General features: G+C 38.0%; 1 protein-coding gene across 3 annotated transcripts in view; it reads left to right on the top strand.

Annotated features, from left to right (window-relative positions):
• The window catches only part of SLC44A1 (solute carrier family 44 member 1), a 218,605-nt gene that overhangs the window by 36,910 nt on the left and 161,066 nt on the right, over positions 1 to 20,629 (top strand). For all 3 annotated transcript variants that reach the window (XM_067743748.1, XM_067743747.1, XM_067743746.1), the window contains exon 2: positions 14,441 to 14,530. In XM_067743748.1, the coding sequence (XP_067599849.1) occupies positions 14,441 to 14,530 (90 nt within the window). The remainder of the gene's footprint in view (positions 1 to 14,440; positions 14,531 to 20,629) is intronic.

The following is a 20,629-nucleotide window of genomic DNA, read 5'->3' as shown; positions in this document are numbered from 1 at the left end:
TAAATTATGCTGAAATGCTGGGAAACATTCTCTAGAAGGATTCTAAATTATAGCTCTTTAATATTTTCTGCTTATAGAATTTGAATGCAGGGTCCTTGGTGTGGTTCAGGTTTTACCAGGCTGAGCCTGGAAGCTTGGCCAAGTATTGTTTTTAGAATTCACCAAGCCCTGGGGCTTTGGAGGTTCAGAAACTTGATTTTGCTAGTATGTTAAGAGTAGATCCTTCCGTTGATAGTAGACTCATGTAAACCAAAGTCTTAAGACACGTGGATCGACTCAGGAGGCTAATTTATTAAACTGACATACAAACCAGAGGATCTTTGTCAGCTTAGCTAGTATTAAGGTAAAGCCAAATTATTATTTAAGAAGTATCATATTTATTCCTAATAGAAAAGTAGTGTGGTTATTAAAAAATCCAATGAACATGTATAAGTAGAGAGTCCTTTCTGACCCCACCTCATGAGATAACAATTGTTCACAGCTTAGTCTATATATATTCTTCCAGACTCTCTGCATATACCATAACCTCTATTGCTCCACTGCTTTATTTTCTATAGCTCTGTAGTTATGTTATGCACACTGCTTGTCAACTTGTGGGAAGCCAGAGGACAGTGAGAAGGTCGCCTAACGTCATGGAATCAGATGAAGGGGAGTAGGCTGGATGACTCACGGCACAGCAGCTCAGTATCCTGAATTGTCTATTCAGCATTCTAGAGTCTGCTGCCCTGGTACCCCCTTCCCCAAGACAGTTTGGAAGGGCAGTGTCAAAGTGTATCTTTTAGACTGTTATTTCTCAGTGTAACTGGCCAATTACAGATTGTGGCACCTAAGAGGTGCAAAATAAATAGTAGCTGTGTGTGTACCTTCCCTGTCTGGTACCTTTTTTCTGACAAGTACATTCTTTCTGTAGCTGTGTTTATACCACAGTCTAGTTTTTGCCTTGGTGTGTGTGTTCTTTGGTCTCTTCAAAAGATGACTTTTCTCTCTCTACTTGGTCTATTTTACCTTTTATTTCAGTTTTCTGCAACCTTGTTTCTCTTTTCCCCTTATGCTGCCTACAGAGGAATTGAACTATTACATGAAAATCAGCACTTTATCTAGTAATTCTTGTAACTTCTGATTTCTCAGAAAAATGTTTGCTTTCATCAGATTTCATTGTTACCCAACTCTTTACCTTAGTTAAATTGTTCTGCTTTTATCTTGTCTACCTAATGGAACTGTATTAAAAGTGTTCGCATGGAGTCTATAATGAAATCAGTAGAACTCCATATGTGAGTGGCCAGAATGACCCCCTTTTCACATGATTTTTCTTATACATATAACAACTTTATTGATGTAATTCATATACCATACAATTTACCCATCTAAAGTGTACTATTCAATGGTTTTGAGTATGTTCACCGAGGTTTGATCATGACTACAGTCAATTTTAGAACATTTTCATCATCCCCCAAAGAAACCCCATAGCCATTAGCAGTCATTCCCCATTTCCCCTTAGCTCCCATCCAGTCCTAGGCAAACACTAATCTATTTTCTGTTTCTACAGATTTACCTGTTCTGGACATTTCATATAAATAGAATTATATAATATGTCCACTTTGGCTTCTTTCACTTATAAAGTTTTCAAGGTTCATCCATGTTGTAGTATTGTATCACTACTTCATTCCTTTTTATTCCAAAATGTATATTCCATGCTATGGATCTACCACATTGTATGTATCTGTTCATCAGTTGATGGGCATTTGTATGTGCTTTCCTAATAGCAAAGTAGCATTTTAAGTACTATTACTCTTGAAATCCAAACAAGTGTTATGCAAAATATAGATGGAAGTTACAGAAGGCTAGGAGGAAACAACAGTTTGTTTCCACCGGTTAAACACCACTGCAGGTGTTTTCTTCAAATATCAACAGTAATATTTGGACATTATTTTTGAAATCAAAATACAAAATATGTTAATAATATCTTATTCTTGGTTATGTCCTATAATTTTCCTGTAAGAAGAAATATTAAACATGCAAAACATCAGTTTAGATAAAATAAGCCACAGAATTTACTATAGTATTTTTGCTGTGCGTTTGACCCTTGAAACAACATGGGTTTGAACTGCGTGGGTCCACTTATTTGCAGATATTTTTCAACAGTAAATACCACAGTTCTACATGATCCGTGGGTGGTTGAATTCTCAGATACAGAACCTCGGATAGGGATCCACATAACCTCAAATATGGATCCACGTAACCACAGATATGGGGGGGCTGACTATAAAGTTATATGCAGATTTTTGACTACATGGGGATAGGTGTCCCTAACCTTTGCATTGTTCAAGGGTCAACAGTAATTCTTATGCCTCTCATTTTCCTCTTTTCCTCCTCCCTTCCAATACCCATCTATCCACAGTGTCCATACAGGATATATATATTTTTAATTTTTAAAAATCTTTAATTTTTTTTATTAACATGTAGTTAATTTACAATGCTTTCTTAATTTCTGCTGTACAGCAAAGTGACTCAGTTATACATATACGTATTCTTTTTTATATTCTTTTCCATTATGGTTTATCACAGGATACTGAATATAGTTCCCTGTGCTATACAGTAGGACCTTGTTGTTTATCCATTCTGTATGTAATAGTTTGCATCTGCTAATCCCGAACTCCCAGTCCATTCCACCCCTCCCCACCCTTGGCAACCACAAATCTGTTCCTTATGTCCACACAAGATATGTTAACCATAGTAAGCAAGGCCGAGTGGGGTGATCATGGGCCTTAGGGCCCAACTACCTGCTTCACATCCCTGCTTTTTTAGTGCTTATTGGCTGTATGACTTGGGCAATTTACTTAACCCCTCTTTGTCTAGTTTTATCAGCAGAAAACTGGGAATAATATAATAGGATCGACCTTACTGGCTTGTGAAAATTAAATGAGTTAATATGGATAAAGTGTCTGGCACATGGCTTATGCTCACTGATACTAGCTATAGTCTGCATTTAGTGTTACAGTCATTAAGTACTCCAGATGAAACAGATTATTTTGGTAATCTTCTTAAGGTTGATCCATGACCTTTTTCTACCTTCAATAAACATACATTTTTGTCTGTCATTTCAGCAACCCTCACATGTGAACTCAAATGAATTGTTTATTTATAGAAGGGAGGAAAGACAAGGTAAAACCTAGAGATGAGGAAGGTAAATTAGCAAGAGAACAGTAGAAAGGTGAAAGTAAACTAATGGGCTCTCGGAGTCCCAGCCTAGTTCTTCTCAGGTGGAACAATTATTTATTGAATGAATGGACTTTTTTTTTTTATAATTTGGTTAACTGTGGTTTTAGGATTGATGTTTTCCTCAACTCCCTTAAAAATTTATGATATAAGAAGTCATTTCAGTCGCTCTTATTGTGTTATCATTTGAAAGTTACTACTTGTTTCTTACGTTTACCTCGATTATCTATAAAACTGTGCACTCAATTTCTCCCGGTTGTATTTCCTTTACAACTCATTTTTCACTTTCCAAGCACACATTTTAGAATGTATACAATATGGGAGCAGTTTTAAAATGTTTGAGATGATTGTTTGCGAGAATTCACTTTTTAAGATGATTCCTAGGGAGATTTTTCTCATAGCCTTTTGGGAAAGGATGTTAACAAATGGTTTAGGACCTGGTCTAGCCAGCAGCTTTACTTTAATCCTGAAAACAACAGTGGATGGTGTAGGGAGAATCATCTTTACCTTAGAATTGGGAAGATCGTGTCAGCTGATCATACTCCTATTTGGAAGAGGAGCTATGATTCACACCCAGGTATGTGTTCCTCCCTCCCACTACACTGGTGATTTCCTCTCTAATGTTTATTAGAGTGTATTACCTCTCTGACGTTGCCAGTTCTGCATTTTCAGGAGAAATCTTGCTCTTGCCTAGGTGATTATCAGCATATGGCTTTCTAGTGAAGTTTGAAATGTTCTGATCTCCTGTCAATAAGTGTCAGATAGAATGACCTGAATATATTCTGGTAGTTTTCATTGTGCATCTATTTATAGCTGACACTATACTGAGGAAGTAGAAAAAGCATGATCTGAAGAAATGGGAGCTAATATTCCTCTTTTTTTGATATTTCTTCCATAATTAAATAGCATTAATAGAAATCAAAATGAGAAAAATGCATTATAAGTCTAACTATTTAAAATTTGCACTGTCCTCTTCTAATGCTTTTACATTTGCATATACTATTTTATAAATTGTGTCACCGGAGCATGGCATAATTTCATACCATGTTTTTGAACACAGCTTTTTATCATTATCATTTTATATGTTACTGTGCAAAGTCTTCATAAGTACCCTTATGATTGCTTAATATTCCATTCTCATTTTTAATTATTTTCTATTATAGATAGTTAATTTCTAATTTTTTCTCATAATATCACTATTTTGGACATCTCACGTGCAGCTATTTTAATGTTTTAGATGATTTCTTTGGGTTTTTTAAATGTATCACCAAATTACTTTCCAAAGTGTCAAACCAATGTACATTGCGTTCAGTTTCAGCATAGTCTTTTTTTTTAATTGAAGTATAGTTGATGTACAATATTAAATAAGTTACAGGTGTATAATATAGTGATTCACAATTTTTAAAGGTTGTACTCCATTTATAGTTATTGTAAAATGTTGGCTGTATTCCCTGTGTTGTACAATATATACTTGTAGCTTATTTTATACCTAATGGTTGGTTCCTCTTAATCCCCTACCCCTATATTACCCCTCCCCCATCCCTCTCCCCACGGGTAACCACTAGTTTGTTCTCTATATCTGTGAGTCTGCTTCTTTTTTGTTACATTTACTAGTTTGTTGTATTTTTTTAGATTCCACATATAAGTGATATCAGTATCTGTCTGATTTATTTCACTTAGCATTAATACCCTCCACGTCCATCCATGTTTTTGCAAATGGCAAGGTTTCATTCTTTTTTATGAGTTTCAGTATAGTCTTAAACAGTGCTACCAGCCTTTACTTCTGAAAGTGTTTTTCAGTGGGAGCATCAATCCTAACCATGAACCCTTATGCGCTGGTTTCCAGAAATGTATTGTGAGAGAGGTTGGCACTGTCTGTATTCACGTCTCCCAGTCAGTGTGTGACCAGATACATTTTGGAGAGTCTCACAGTAAGGTCTCAGAGAAGTCCTGCTCAAAAGACTAGATTTCATTAACTAGCATTTCCAAAACGTAGTTAAATCTGGAATTTATTTTTCTTACAGAACCTACTGACCAACATCTTTGGGAAATGTTATACTTTACAATATCTGTGGGAAAAGGAGCCAGCCTGTGATGCAATAGAATGCTTTTTAAGGAAATGGTCTCATGCAGGAGAGGCAGTGAGGATGTTTGCTCTAACATTATGGTACTTGAATGGTAAAAGACCTCACCTTGTTCATTCATCCATTAAATAAATTTGCTGAGAGCCTATTATGGGCTAGACGCTGTTCATCTACTGGGGATATAGCAGTGAATAAAACCCAACAAGTCCCTGCCCGAAGTAGGCAGTAAGGTAGGAAGAATGGCCATTATATGTTCAGCCACTTAGGGTAAGATTCTACTTTCATGTGGAATAGGCTTTCACTTGAAGAATATTAAGTACTTACTGATCCCTGATTTAAACAAAAAATAAAAACATTATCCTTACCCTCAAAAAGTTCGTAATCTACTGGGGAAGCAAATAATTATAATGTGAAATAATAATTACGGTGATGGTGGTGTGTACACAGTGTGTTATAGGAACACGAAAGGAATGTAATCTGTATTTTTGTAAATTATTTAACTGTGATAAGTATTTGTTCCCTTGAGAGTTCTTAGGCACTGCCACAGAACTGAACATATATTTATTTCTGTGCACAATTGCTATGGACTAAAAACTCTTCATTGGCAAAGATGAGATCTAATTTTGATTTAAGACATAAACTTACTCATTTCCACTCACCTCTTAGCTATGTATATGATCAGTGTAGTCTTCATGTTTCTTCTCCATAAGTCATCATTGTCTTCATAAGTCAGTTCTTAGCCATTCCATCAAGGAAAGGAAGCAAGATTGGAATGACAATCCTCTTTTGAGTACCTATGAATTCCTGCTTTAAAAGAAAGGGTTACAGTATAGCAAGAAAAGTCAGTAAATCCGTTAGCTATATGGAAACTGGCTGTACTGTAGCAGGTTGGAGGTGCAAAGTACAATTCTGGTCCTTTCAGTCTTCCCTTGGTGTCACCAAGTACTGAAGATGTTCTGACACTTGTAGGATGTGATGGGGGGGGGGAATGAAGCCCATGAAAACTGTATAATTAGAATAAAACCAAATAGTAATTTTAAATTAAAAACATTGCTTACAAATGATTCAGAAGAAAGGCACGTTAGAAATACTATTAGAGGATTACAGATAAGGCTTATCTGTATAACTTTGATCATGTTTCATTGGTCATGGAGGTAAAAGATGCTATTAGCTATGTTGCAGGACAGGAGGAACGTGGCCTCTGCCCAGTAATTGTCATGTGCTTGTGTGCAAGAAAGACAGCCCCTGAGAAGTCTGATGGAAGAAGGACAACTCTAACAGACCCACAGTTACTTTTTTTTAGGGCATTCAGGGAAAGAATGAAGTCATAGGCAACATATCTCCCATGATCTTTCTGTCACTGTGTAAATACATAACTCAGAGCAGCTCTAGTTGCCATTTCCCCCTTTTTCCTTAAATAGATGAATGTTTGTGATTTAGCATAAAGTTCATGAACTAAGAGAAGCAGTTGGACACAGATGCCTGTATCTTTCCACTCAATGTATCTTATTACCTTTAACTGCCTGTTAAAATCACAGCTCTTATTTTTACCTTGCAAATATGAATTGCCATCACCAAGCTTAGCGAATGAAATGGGCTACTTGTGGCAACTGTAAGGAGTTATGCACTCCAAATCCTTGAGAGAGCTTTCCCAAGGACAGGCAACGTCTTTCAAAATCCTATTACAAGATTTTAGTTTCAGGTGCTATGAACAGAAAGTTGAAAGCCTCCATGTTTTACTGCTACCCAACTTCATCAGGTCTGCTCACTCTATTCAGGAGTGTGGCAAAAATGATACACATTAGCTCTTTTATTCTTTTGTTACTACTCTGCACAAATAAAAGCATTTTGGGGAATTTAATGAACCAGTATGTCCTTGGAGGGAGCTTTGAAGATTTGGAGTGTATGAATATTGGAGGTTTTTGTGTAAAACAGATGGGCATGAACAAAATGACGTCCTCACAGATAGTCCAGTGCTTGCGACATATGTACTTACTTAGATCACAAATGTCTGTAGCAGTGACCTTGGAGATGCATTCAGTGACTGCTTTAGAGGCTTTCTAGTTGTGCCACGGAGTAGCTGGGAAATGAAAACTAAAGTAGAGCCGCTGGACAGGGTACTAGGTAAAGACAGTTGTACTAGGTAAATGACAGGGAGCCTGTAGTTCTTTAGCCCATCAGAAATTCCAATTTGTAGCAACTCTGGATGTATGCGACAAGATAGTACTTAACTCAGTATTAGTAGGAACCTCACCAATGACATCAACATGAAAATATTATTCTAGTAGCTTAGTTAAATATAGCCCTGCACTAATTGTTCCAGAAAACAAAGGAAGATACGTTTTCTCTTTTCCAAAACTGAAAGGCTCCTTTCTAACTGGAGCAGCCATAAAATGTAGTACAGAGAAATCTAATGGGTACAAAGTGAGGAAAATGGCTGATTTTTGTTTTTTTAAACCAACTTAATGTTCTGTTTGTTTACTACTAAACATTTCTGAGTGGAATAATTCTTATTTGGCAGTCAATATTTTGCCATCATAGGTAGCGAGAATTTTTAGTATGTTTTGGGCACAAAAACGCATTCTATTTTAGACAACAGAGGATCATTTTTTAGTGTTTGCTTCAGAAGTTTATGAGGTAATTTCAATAAATCTTGCAAATGTTTGCTTAATGGTTCCCTATCTCTATTCCTGCAGTACTTTTTACACATCTCTATTTTGGCATCACTCACATTATCAGTCCTTAGTTTGCCTGTCTTGCTAAACTAGAGCTCTGTAAGGGTAGGGGCTATTGTACATGGCTTTGGATCTCAGGTTCTTTGTGTGGTGCTCAGTATTTATTTGAAAAACCAACAGAATGCTTAAGAGTATTACCTGACAAATTAAGTAACTTCTTAGTATAACTGACAATACCATTTTTTTTTAGCACATTTTTCATTATTTTCAAACCATGTTTACAAAAATCTGGTGTATCAAGGAAAGACTCATAGCATTAGGTAATACTGTTACTAGATTACGATAAGAATCTTTTGGGAATCTTTGTACATCTGTCTTAATTAGGAGAGAGTCATACAGACAATATGCAGAGCATAGAAAAAGGGCAGGGAGCATTTGATCTTTGCCGTTAGGTATCAACTGGATCTTCTGACTTCCTGGATTTTGGACCCTACTTGTTTCCGTATTTGAGACCTAGCTGACTCTTTCTGTCTTAACTCTGGATTGTTGCTGTTGCCTCTCTGATCCTTTTATATCTTCCTGATCCAACCAGCCCTGCCTACTTCTGTGAACTAGATTCACATCTGCCAGACCTTTTCCTACCTGATTTGTTCCCTGGCTTGGCCCACACTGCCAGCCCTATTACTGCTGATGCCCTCCAGTGATGCCTGATTTGACTGATTGTAACATATCACTTGTCAAAATCTTTGTGTGTGACTATTATCTAAAAAAACAGTTACTCAACAACTGTGTCTTCATTAGGAACAACATGGAAATTTTATTTTATTTTATTTTATTTATTTATTATTTTATTTTTGGCTGCGTTGGCTCCTGGCCGCTGCGCGCTGGCTTTCTCCAGCTGCGGTGAGCGGGGCTGCTCTTTGCTGCGGTGCGTGGGCCTCCCATTGCAGTGTCCACCCCCGTTGCGGAGCACGGGCTCTAGGCGCCCGGCCTTCTGTAGTTGTGGCATGTGGGCTCAGCAGCCGTGGCTCGCGGGCTCCAGAGCGCAGGCTCAGCAGTTGTGGCGCACAGGCTCAGGTGCTCCGCGGCATGTGGGATCCTCCCGGACCAGGGACTGAATCCGTGTCCCTTGCATTGGCAGGCCGGTTCCCAACCACTGCACCACCTGGGAATTCCCAACATGGAAATTTAAGATAAAACTTTTTATAGGTTTATTTCCTAAAAAAATACACACCCCTATCATATCAAATTCACCAGAAGGTCTTGGTTTTAGCTATTAGGGTTCATAGTGAATGTGAAGTCTAGGATATATATAGTTGCCTGTACTATGACTTCTGTAAGATACTATGGAAAAAAAAATTTTTTTAAATCTATGATGTAGAAAATGTAGGAAGGAATGTGAAGATGTTAAATATTGTTCCTCCCTAACTTTAAGGATATGAATATAATACAAACATAAGGCATACATCAGCTGTGGTCTGACTTAGATTTATTTTTTATGGTCTAATACTAACATTAAAAATTGTAATTCTGCTTTCTAGGTTATTAATCTTGTAGAGTATGCAAGAAGACTGTAATGAGAATGTTGTTATACACATATATTCACACGCTTATTTTTAAAATACTTTATTGTGGGAAATTTCAAAACTTCATTTTACAAGTCTTTATTTCTTTGTGTATATCCAAGTTTGTGTCGTATCATATTCTTTCAGCCTGAAGAGCATTAACATTTTTTTTTAATATTTTGATGTATTTTTATTTTATTTATTTTTTTATTTTATTTTTTTTAACATCTTTATTGGGGTATAATTGCTTTACAATGGTGTGTTAGTTTCTGCTTTATAACAAAGTGAATCAGTTATACATATACATATGTTCCCATATCTCTTCCCTCTTGCGTCTCCCTCCCTCCCACCCTCCCTATCCCAGCATTAACATTTTTTGTACTTCAGGTTTGCTGCTGATAAATTCTCTTAGGTTTTCATTGAAAAAGTCTTCATTTCTGAGAGACATTTTCTCGGGTATAGAATTCTGAGTTAATAATGTTTTTGTTTTTCTTTTTAATTCTTTCAGTAATTTAAAGATGTCATTCCATGGTTTTTTGCTTTGCATAGTTTCTGATAAGAAGTTTGCGTAATCGTTGCTTCTCTGATTATAGTGTGCCTTTTCCTCCCTCTTGCTGCCATCAAGATGATGTCTTTATATTTGGTTTTCAACATTTTGGATATAGTTTGTGTAGGATGTGTTTGTGTGTGTGTATGCAGGCATGTGTGTGTTGTATTTATTCTGCTTGGGATTCTCTTAGCTTCTTGGATCTGTGCTTTGATTTCTTTTGTTATTTTTGGAAAATTCTCAGTCATTATTTCTTTATTCATTCCCTATGCTCCCTTTAATCTTCTTTTGGGATTCCAATTACACATATGTTAGACCGTTTGCTATTATCCTGTAGTTCTTGGATGTTCCGTTCTGGGTTTTTAATTTTCATTCTCTTTTTCTTTGTGTTTCACTTTGGGTAATTTCTGTTGACCTATCCTTGAATTTATCAATTCTTTCCTTGGCAGTGTCTAGTCTACTGATGAGCCAGACAAAGGCATTCTTCATCTCTGTTACCATGGTTTTTTATTTTTAGCATTTTCTTAACCCTTTCTTATAGTTTCCATCTCTCTGCTAGAGTTTGAGGACTCAGGTTTCAGTACTGAATTTTCCACTTATTTTCTTTGAACCTTGGTTTTCTCTTTTACAGAGCAGCAAAACTGGGAATATATAATAACAACTAACAGAATTGTTTTGAAGATCAAAACAATTGATCTTGGGCAAGTCAGGCAAGTCCCTTCCTTTCCTTTCCCTAGGTCACTTAAAGGCTTAGACTGTATGATTACTTTGGTCCTATTTTGTTCCTGAATTGTAAGATTCTGTGAATGGAAAGGGACCTAACATTGATTGACAGCCTTTATTAACCTCATGTAGAATTTGAGAAAGGGATAAAAATCACATTTAAAAAGTGCTTTTGCAAAACATTTTACTTTTGCTAAGTCTATGTGGATTTTAATTGGAAGAAACAGACAGCATTAAATCCAGTTACCACTTGGTTAAGTCTGTTAAAGAATCATTAAATTCTTTCAACTGTTGGGTTTCCTGACTTGCTTGAAAAATTTCATGGCTCATAAAACATCTCTCTTTTTCGCTGTGCCTATAGGATTTTAAATTATTGGGTTGGCTCCCAAATTTTGCTGTGTGAGGAAAAACTAATGGAGGTGTTTTTGCTCTTTACTGACTAGTGCAAAATGAATGATATTTTCATCAGATTTGGTTTTGTGGCCACAGACCTGGGTTCAAATTCTGGTTGCACAGTTGTGAAACCTTGGTCTGATTACTTAACTTTTTTTTTTTTGCTTTTTAAAATTTATTTATTTATTTTTGGCTGTGTTGGGTCTTCGTTTCTGTGTGAGGGCTTTCTCTAGTTGTGGCAAGCAGGGGCCACTCTTCATCGCGGTGCACAGGCCTCTCACTATCGCGGCCTCTCTTGTTGCGGAGCACAGGCTCCAGACGCGCAGGCTCAGTAGTTGTGGCTCACGGGCCTAGTTGCTCCGCGGCATGTGGGATCTTTCCAGACCAGGGCTTGAACCCGTGTCCCCTGCATTAGCAGGCAGACTCTCAACCACTGCGCCACCAGGGAAGCCCCTGATTACTTAACTTTTGAGCCTGAGTTTCCTTAGCTGTGAAATAGGGATGATACATACATCAGAGAGCTATTTTGAAAGTAATGTGTATAAAGCTTTGGGTATAGTGCCTAGTTAATAGTAATCAATAACTGAAAGCATTAAAAACAGTAGCTAAAATGAAAGATGCCACCATTAAGTCAAAATTTTAGTAATAGAAGGGGAAAAGGTGAATTTAATATTCTTTCTGTCCTTTTAGTGGAAAGGTCCACCTGGTAAAGGGATATTTTTACAATAGCGAGAAGGTTAACTGAAAAGTGAGTATTGATAAATAAGAATTATAACCAAGAATTAGTGCTTACTGTGTGACAGATGCTCACATTTAATCCTCAGAATAGCCTATGAGGTAAGCTGCCCCTCCTGGAGAAGCCTTTCTTTATCTGAGTGAGGTGACTACCTCCTTTTTTTGTATTCTTCTACTCCGTGTTGTACTCTATGTTTTATAAATGTAACTCCTACCCCTTCTCCATTTCTCATCCCCAGTGAAAGGTTTTCTATGTATTTGGCCCAGAAGTGGCCCACAGTAAGTTGACTGTTGAGATATTGAATCTTTGTGTTTTTCTGGTCAAAATGAAATTCTACCTTCTTTATGTTATAGGTAAAAATTTAAGCATTAAAAGCTGAATGTTGGTCTGAAGTAAAAATACGAAGAAAATAGTTGTGGATAAAGAAAATGCTCAATCAGTCTGAGACTTGTCCGCACCCCCCTCCGCTGCCTTCCCCTAATACATACTGTTTGTTAAGATAAACAAATATAGTATTTCAAAGTAGCCATTGCTCTGGAAATCACCTTAGAGTAAATGTAATGAATTTCAAAGATGTGTCCAAGTTCTGTGTTTGTAAGTAATTTTACTATAATGGGTATTATTCAAGCTTGAAATTATTTAATACAAAGAAACATTCTTTATTCATACTATGAACAACTGTCTTCCAAAACACAGACCACAATGCGTGCATTCTTATTTGAATAACACAGGGAATAATGTCAAATTATTTTTGCAGTTTTTTTGTCATTGCACAAATTTTCACAAAACTGCATTCCTGACCATAGATTTTTAGAGTTGGAAGGAACCTAAGAGATTTAATCTCACTTCTTCCTGCCACCCAGGGAGATGAAGCGTTTTATCTAAAGTCATGTAACTAACTAATGACAGAGCCAAGGAGAGGACAGAGTCCTTTATCCAGTTGCCATAGTGTTATATTCCTCTGGAAAACACTGCCTACTCGCTCTTGGTTTTTAATGCTAGTTAGAGCCTTGGCGTGAGGTTTTTCTCCATGACTAACTAGTGCTCTTTTGTTTTCTTGTGTGGGTGTCTGGGAACAAGCTATCAAGGGTGGTGGTTTTTGTTGTTGTTTGTGAAAAACTAACAGTGTATAAGACACTGAGGAAGGGAAAGGCATTTGTCTGGTTAGCATTTAGGGGTCAGGAAGGAGTGTTTGTAGCTCCAGCGCTTTGCCCTCAGTGTCCATAGGCAGGTATTTTAAAGTTGGGTTTCATAACCTGGGGTCTGAATTCCCTAAACTTTTAAGAAAATTATGCAACTTAGTTATGCTTATCTCCTAAGAAAAGAATCTATAGCTTTCATCAGGTTGTCAAAGTTAAAAACTGTTTTAGAAGGAGAGAAAGCTAAGCAAACCTTATTAAGAACTGGGTCCCCACTCTTGAACTCTACGTACTAATTATACTAGAGGGCTCTCTTATCTTCTTACCACACCTTGTGCTGCTGTCCTTTCCTACTGACAGGCCTTCTCCGGATAGCTTCCTGGATCTTGTCATGGAAGCCACTGGAGGCCCTGGCCTTCTTTTTGCAGGAACTTTTCTCATAAGTTTCCCAAGGCTACCTTCTCTCTCCCTTCTCTGCTTACTGTTTCCAGGAAAAGGTGTGAGACTCAGGGATTTTTGTTCATTAGAAAGCTCAAGAGTGTTATTTCAGTTACATTCTGGTTAAAGGGAATTTGTGAGCTGATTTGAGAACCTAAGACTATCGCTGTATGAAAAAAAAAATGCATTCAATTCCAATCAGTACTTTGCAAGTTAACTTTTAGAATGCCTTTAGCTTTTTAGTTAGGGAATCTTTGTGTTTGATCTAAAAACTCTTTACACTTTCTAAAAACAGAATGAAAATCTGTGGATGGTGGTTTAGGAGTTGCCCAGATCTGTCTGTAAAAGTGTTTTAATTTAGTTTTTTGTTCCTGAATTTTATTAGACTTAGAAGAGTCTACCCCTCAATAGGAATTCATAATTAAAGAGCTTCCTTCCTAGATGAGAACATGTAGAAAGCACGTTCTACATTTTTAAGTCTAGCCTCTGGACATACAAAGAAAAAGCTACCACCAAGATTGATGTTGGAAGAATTTGTTTGTTTATTAATTTAAAAAAGCCCTTACTAAGTATATACCATGAACCCTCAAGCATCATGTTGGACGCTGGGAAATGAGAAGTGGCCTCTTCCCTTGCAAAGTTCATGCTCTGCTAGGGGCACAGCTCAATCAATAATAATTCAGCATGCTAACTGCTCTAATAGAGGTACCAAAACAGCATTGGAATCAGTCCTGGCCAGGAAGAGAGGTGGGTGTTAGGGTAAAATTCACAGAAAGGTGACAGATATTTGAGGTTCCTATTGAACTGAAAGGTTCAATAGGAATTTGTCAGGAAAAGAAGGGATCTAGGTATCGATGGCATGTTTGCACCTTCCTAACTTTAACTGAAATTCACGTTTACCACTCTCTTTGTGTTTTCAATTAGAGCTCCAAACGAGAATGGAAGCCACTGGAGGACCGTTGTTGCACAGACATACCGTGGCTGCTGCTTTTTATCCTGTTCTGCATTGGGATGGTAAGAAACTCACAGAGCCTCAGAACCTGAACTCATGATCCGAGGGGATGACGGGGAGTTAGTTTAAAGAGGGAACTTGTTATTTATTTATTTATATCTGTAAATAAATAAATAACCCCTCTTGAATTGCTTACATCTGGAAGTCCTAGGATACCATTGAAGCAGGTTATTTTTCCCCATACAGTTAAGTGGTATTTGGTACCCCTTGACTTTTTTTTTTTTTTTTTTGGTTTGCATGAAAACTGTGATCAAAATTAAGGAATAATTGAAACTCTATGTCTTTGACTAGCCCATTTCAGAAAGCCAGGTCATTTGACCAAAATATCCGTGAACTATGATCTTGATGGGATGGTGAGCAGAGCAATGGTCATGGGGTCAAGTCCTGAGTATTCATCCAACCCAGTCACACAAACCTGATGGTTATTTTTGTGCCATTCAGTTTCCTTTCAGGGACTTGGTGTTCTTTGGTATAAAATTAGAGGTTTTGCTAGATGATATCTACAGTGCTTCCAGTTCTGACATCTTTTAGTTCTTCCTAGAAGGAGGCTGGTTTCTCCCTGCTTCTTCCTCCTTCGACCCATACTAGGCTCCTGCTGCCTGCTGTGTCTACTGTAATAAGTGGCATCTCTCAGTCAGAGGTCACGGGAGCTGGTGATTTTCCAGTGGGTGCGGAGGATGGAGCAACAGAGTGCAAAGTGCTGGGGCTGTGCTTACTCAGATTGCATCCCCGCTCTACCCTGCAGGGGTTTCCACACAGGGTTCAGGGACTTTAGTGTCACTGCCACCAGTGTGCTGGGCTGGAAAAAAGGTAGAAAGCAGCTGTTTTAGAGCTAGCCGATATTTTGAGCTAGCAAGGACTTAGAAATCCTCATCTGGTGCATCACCCTCATTATATACGTTAAGAACATCAGACCCCAGAGATGATAATGAACATCCCAAGGCCACACTGTTAGTGAATGGCAGAGTTGGGAACAGAGCCCAGGACTCTTTACCTTCCAGGCCAGTGCTCTTTTCTGCCACTTAGTTTCCTCTCCCTCGAGGGGATCAGGGGATCAGCAGACAGTATTGTTCTCTCTTTCCTTAGGCTTTGCAGCTGGAAACACAATCATGCTACCTCAGGCACCCTTTTTTTTTCCACTCAAGTGTGAGTGTATTTAACCTCCTTTTTCCCATACCTTTTTTTTTTTTTTTTTAGGAATCTTGTTATTTTTTATTTATTACTACTTTTTAGGTAATCCTATTCTGCGTCTCTCTGCGGCTGCCCACCTCGAAAATGTCATTTGAGAAGCACAGAACAACCCTATTCATGGCTAATAGGCGTAAGTGTAGGCACCAGTCCAGCTCCTGAATCAAGGAAAAGAAAGCAGTGAACTCTGATGAGATACAATAAATCCAGTAAAATAAAGAGTGTTAGTTTTAAAGATAATAGCTCAGTTTCATCAAATCTAGGATATTTAGAAAACATCAAAATACCCATTTCCTAACTTAGGACTTGTAAGATGTTGTTCAAGAGTCTACTTAGTTCAATGGAGTAGCAGCTGAAATGCAGCATCAGAGTGTGGAGAACATTCTTTGCTAACAGAACTAGTCTACAACCTCTCCCCACCCCTGAATTTCACCCTGGGATAAATAGCAGCTGACCTTTCAAAATTATGTTTATAAAAATACGTACCTGCCACCCGAGGTGCTTTTGATTTTCTGTGCTAAAATAGCTCAGGAAAGTGCAATCATTAATGTTAATAGGCTGATTTGGGAGTGACCAGAGAGTAAGGAGCCATTTGTTTACTGAAACGTTGTAATGCAGTGGTAATTAATATACTGTTAATTTCAGTGTGATGGTAATTAAGACCCCCTGTGTGTACTCTTAAATGCAGGCATAGCATTATTTGTTTTGGAATGATTCTTTTTATGGATTACCATCTTGGAGCTGAGCTAACATCAAATTTTGCCATGTGGAAACTGGAGAAATCTCAAAGTTCTGTTGCACGCCTTACTGGAACAACAATAGACCAGAGTTTTTTTTTGGTCTTCTGAGTATGTGTTTTGTATGTTTTTTAAAAGTTGTATTTTGTTTTTGCCTTTGGATTTCATTCCATAGTACCTTTCAGAGAAACATTCAACAAATATTTTTTGAGGATTATCATGGGCTTGATGCTTTCATATATATATTTATCTCACTAAATTCTCCCAGTTACACTATGAAATGGGTTTTATCCCCAGTTTACAGGCAAAGTGTAGTGAGATTAAGTATTAGCTTATCTAAGAATATACTGCTGCCCATGAAAGGCAAAAATAGAATAGGAACCGGAACTTTCTGCCTATATTCTTTTCAGCTAGTGGCCCAGTTGCTTCTGCTTTTATAGTCAATCTTTGCAGCCCATTACTCAAACTATAACTTTACTCACTGCCCTTACTTGCAGTTCTTTGCTCACTCCTTGGTATCTATTCTGTAGTTCTGAAATATTTTAAGATCTTGTCATCTTTTACTCATTTTCACCATTAAATCTTTTTATTTATACATGTTCATCTCATCATAAATACTTGTACTTCTCTTTTATTTCTTCCCTTACTTTTAAGGTTTTTCCATGCTTGTCTAGAACTTAGAGTATTTTTCAAAGTAAATTGCTATCAGCCTTTGTGAGAGCTATCGTCTTCCACATTCGAACTTATTCAATATTTTGAAATTATTGGACATATGCTTACCCTGTTCTAAAAAATTACATGTAGCATTGTACTTCTAAATTTTTATTTTCCATTAAGATAGTAAACAAGTGGTTCTTAACACTAGCTGCATATTGGAATTAGCTGGTATTAGAATAAAAATACTCGTTCCTGGGCCCCACCCCAGTGAATCTGATTTAATCTCTATGGTTCTAATGTTCAGCCAGTGTTGAGACCCACTGTTGTAGGCACTGATAAACTACTGAAGAGTTTTAAGCAAGAAATGATATGGCTGGGTTTAGAAACATGGCCCTGGTAGCCAAAATAAATGTAAAGTCATTGTAAAGAGGGAAGAGATTTCAGGCCACCAGTTCAGAGGCTGATGCAACAGTTCAGATGAGTCTAGATAAGAGGTGAAAAACCTGAAATAAGGAAATAGTAAAGGAGAGGAGAGAGAGTGAAGGAGCGGGATCAATAATATTTGGTGTCACCAGTGTTGCGGGCAAGTGGGAAACAGATAAAGGATGACTAAGAGATTCTTGTGTTATGGGTTCTGTGTAAGCTTTTTCAGCTCAAATCCTACTCCAGCTCCTTGTAGGTTCCAAACCACAGTTTCTGTGCACATGAAGGAATAAGAGTGGGATGGATAAACAAAGCACTACTTTGTTAGTAGCCAAGCAGTCACTTGATTATGCCCAGTAAAGAATTCCTTGGTAAACATGACCTGTGGAATGAAGCTTGGCCCACATGGACTCAAGGTTCTTCCCACCTTTGATAGTCTGACTTCATTCTGTCCCAAGTAGAGGTAGATGTGAGAAGAGGAAAGGAAAGAGATCCACCTGGACCCAATCTGCCCAGATATCTTACCTCAAAAGTCAGGAAAAAGAGGAGTCTGGATGGTCCTAACAGGAGTACGTACCTTGGAAAATAGAAGACACAGATACCTCCTACAACTTACCCCTGATCATTATTGCTGCTTACTTATGGACTAGGTACTGTTCTCTGCACTCAATACAGATTTAATTTTCACAACTGCTCAGTGAAGTAGATACTACTGTTATCATCATTCCCACTTTACAGATAAGGAGGCACAGTGGTATGTTGAATAACTTGTCTAAGATTACACAGTGGCGGCAGCATTGAACCCAGAGTAGAAGAGTTAGAAGGCAAGGCCTCAAGAGATAGTCAGTCCCTTCTTTGTTGCCTGGAATTGGGAACAACGAAAGAAGTTGCTGTTAAGAACATGGACCTGTAGGACACAGTAACCTCACCTGCCAGTTAAATGTGGTCTAGTCAATATTTCAGACTCTGAGCAAAGAGTTTAGCATTCCTCCTTCCTCTAGTGCAGAGTTAGGACGCTAGAGTCCTCTCACTCCAGATCCTAGCTGTGCAGTCTAGTCAGGAACGGTGCTGCTAACGGAGATACGGCATATGCAGGAAGGGGAAGTGGTCTGGGGAAATGTGGAAGGAGGTGGGTTGTGGACATGTACAGTGTGTGGGTAGGGATAAGCAGTTGAAAATACAGAGCTGGAATTTTGGAGAATGATCTGGACTAGAGCTGGATTTAGGAGCCATTATAGGTCTGCATAGGTCGTCCCTGCAGACTGCTTTCAAGGACCTTTTTTATTTTATAGCCGTAGTCTAGTTCTTAGAGCATAGTGTTTCTACCTCATTAACCATTGTGGAGTATGCAGCACAAAGTGAAAGACTCAAAGACTCACTGCAGTGTTTCGTCACCTGTGTGATGGGCTGTGCTTTGGCAGGATGATAGAATAGGAAGAACAGCATGCCAAAAATCACCTTAAGGTCACCTGATCCAAGTGGCTACCTACTTTCTGTTAAATCTTTTGGTTTTTCTTTTTTTTTTTATCATTGTGGTAAAATATACATAACTTAAAATTTACTATTTTAACTATTTTTAAATGTACAGTTCAGTTAAATCCATTTACTTTTAATCTACATCCCCTCCCGCCCCTTCCCCACTCAGTCATTATAGTGGATCAGAAGGGCCTATACTTCTCCCTGGAAGTATACCCTGAAAAAATTTACTCTGTATGTACTTTCCCTTAGAATCATAACATTTTGGAAGTGGAAAGGGCTTTTGAGATTAATCTAGTCCATTCTTAATGACAGGTAAGGAGACTGAGGCTCAGAGAATTTAAAGTGACTTGTCTGGGATCATGAGTACTTGCAAAAGAGCTGGGTTCAGTTCTCAGTACATGTTCTTTGTGTTTTCTTTTCCATTGCTCGAGCTGCCCATGAAACTGAACCTCTCTCTGATTTTGCTCCCTCATGCCCCATGATTCTTCTCTTTTGAGAACACTTCCGTTCTTTCAGGGTGAACTTTACGTATTATAACCCTTTGTACCTTGCACGGCATCTTGCGTTTTTATGTGCTCAATAAATGCCTATTGAGTGGATATTTCCTAGACTTCCAACCATTCTTGTTTTTTTCCTCTTTCTTCTTTCTTAGAGTAATGTATCCTATTAAACTTTAAAGAAATCCAGAAATCTGGCAGATTGGCAAAGCTTTTAACTTTGTTTTTGAAATTTGCTTGCATAAGTATTAGTTCTGCATCAGGCATTCTAATTCTATCCCGTCTGCTGGGTCCTAATAGCCCCCTTGTCTCAGGGTTCTCAGAACAGGAGGAAGAGAAGCCAAGTGTTACTCTGAAGTCTGACAAATTAGTTATTAGCAGACTGACTCCAAGTGTTGATTGAGATAAGAGAGGAAGTCTGAGAAAAAAGCCTGGATATATTTTCATTAATCCCCGGGAGAAGGCTGTAAGCCTGAGTCTTTTTCCCCCATCTTTTTATCTTGAAGTATGCTTCATAATGCCATATTCATGCCCCATCCCCACCCCTCATGCATGTTTTGTTGACTTTTTTTTTCTTCAGAGAGAAACTAAGGCCTCTGCCTTGCTCAGTTGCACGGCAAATGCTCCACGTGTGAAATTCGAACAGCTTGTGAAATAAAATATGTCCCTTTTTTTGACTGACAGTGAATGAAACTAAGCCAAAACTCTTACTTAAGTTGAACTAATAAACCCTGTGATGTGAAGGGGAAATGAGCACAGTTCATTAATTAGCAAATTGTCTTTTCTCTGACGTAGGCAGTAGGTACTTATTAGTTGCCAGATCTTGCCTGTGATCTACCATCCCTGCATCCCTTTATCTGATTTGAGTCACCTCCTGTTTGTTATTAGATTTGTCTGCTCCTTCTCTCTCTCTTCAGATAGCAGTTCTGAAAGCACTTCAATAGCTTATCATTTTAAGATTTTAGCCAGGATTCTCTTCCTTACTAATAGACTTACTTTCTCTCTAGTGATTGCTCCCTGCTCTAGGTGTATAAAAGCTTTCCTCGTCCCCCTTATCATTTGCTTAGTTAATGTGATTTCCTTCTGTTGAGTACGGCCCCCATCCGCCTCACGGAGCCAT

Source organism: Pseudorca crassidens, chromosome 7 (genome assembly GCF_039906515.1).
Source record: "Pseudorca crassidens isolate mPseCra1 chromosome 7, mPseCra1.hap1, whole genome shotgun sequence".
Lineage (NCBI taxonomy): Eukaryota > Metazoa > Chordata > Mammalia > Artiodactyla > Delphinidae > Pseudorca > Pseudorca crassidens.
This window is presented reverse-complemented; position numbering and strand designations above follow the sequence as displayed.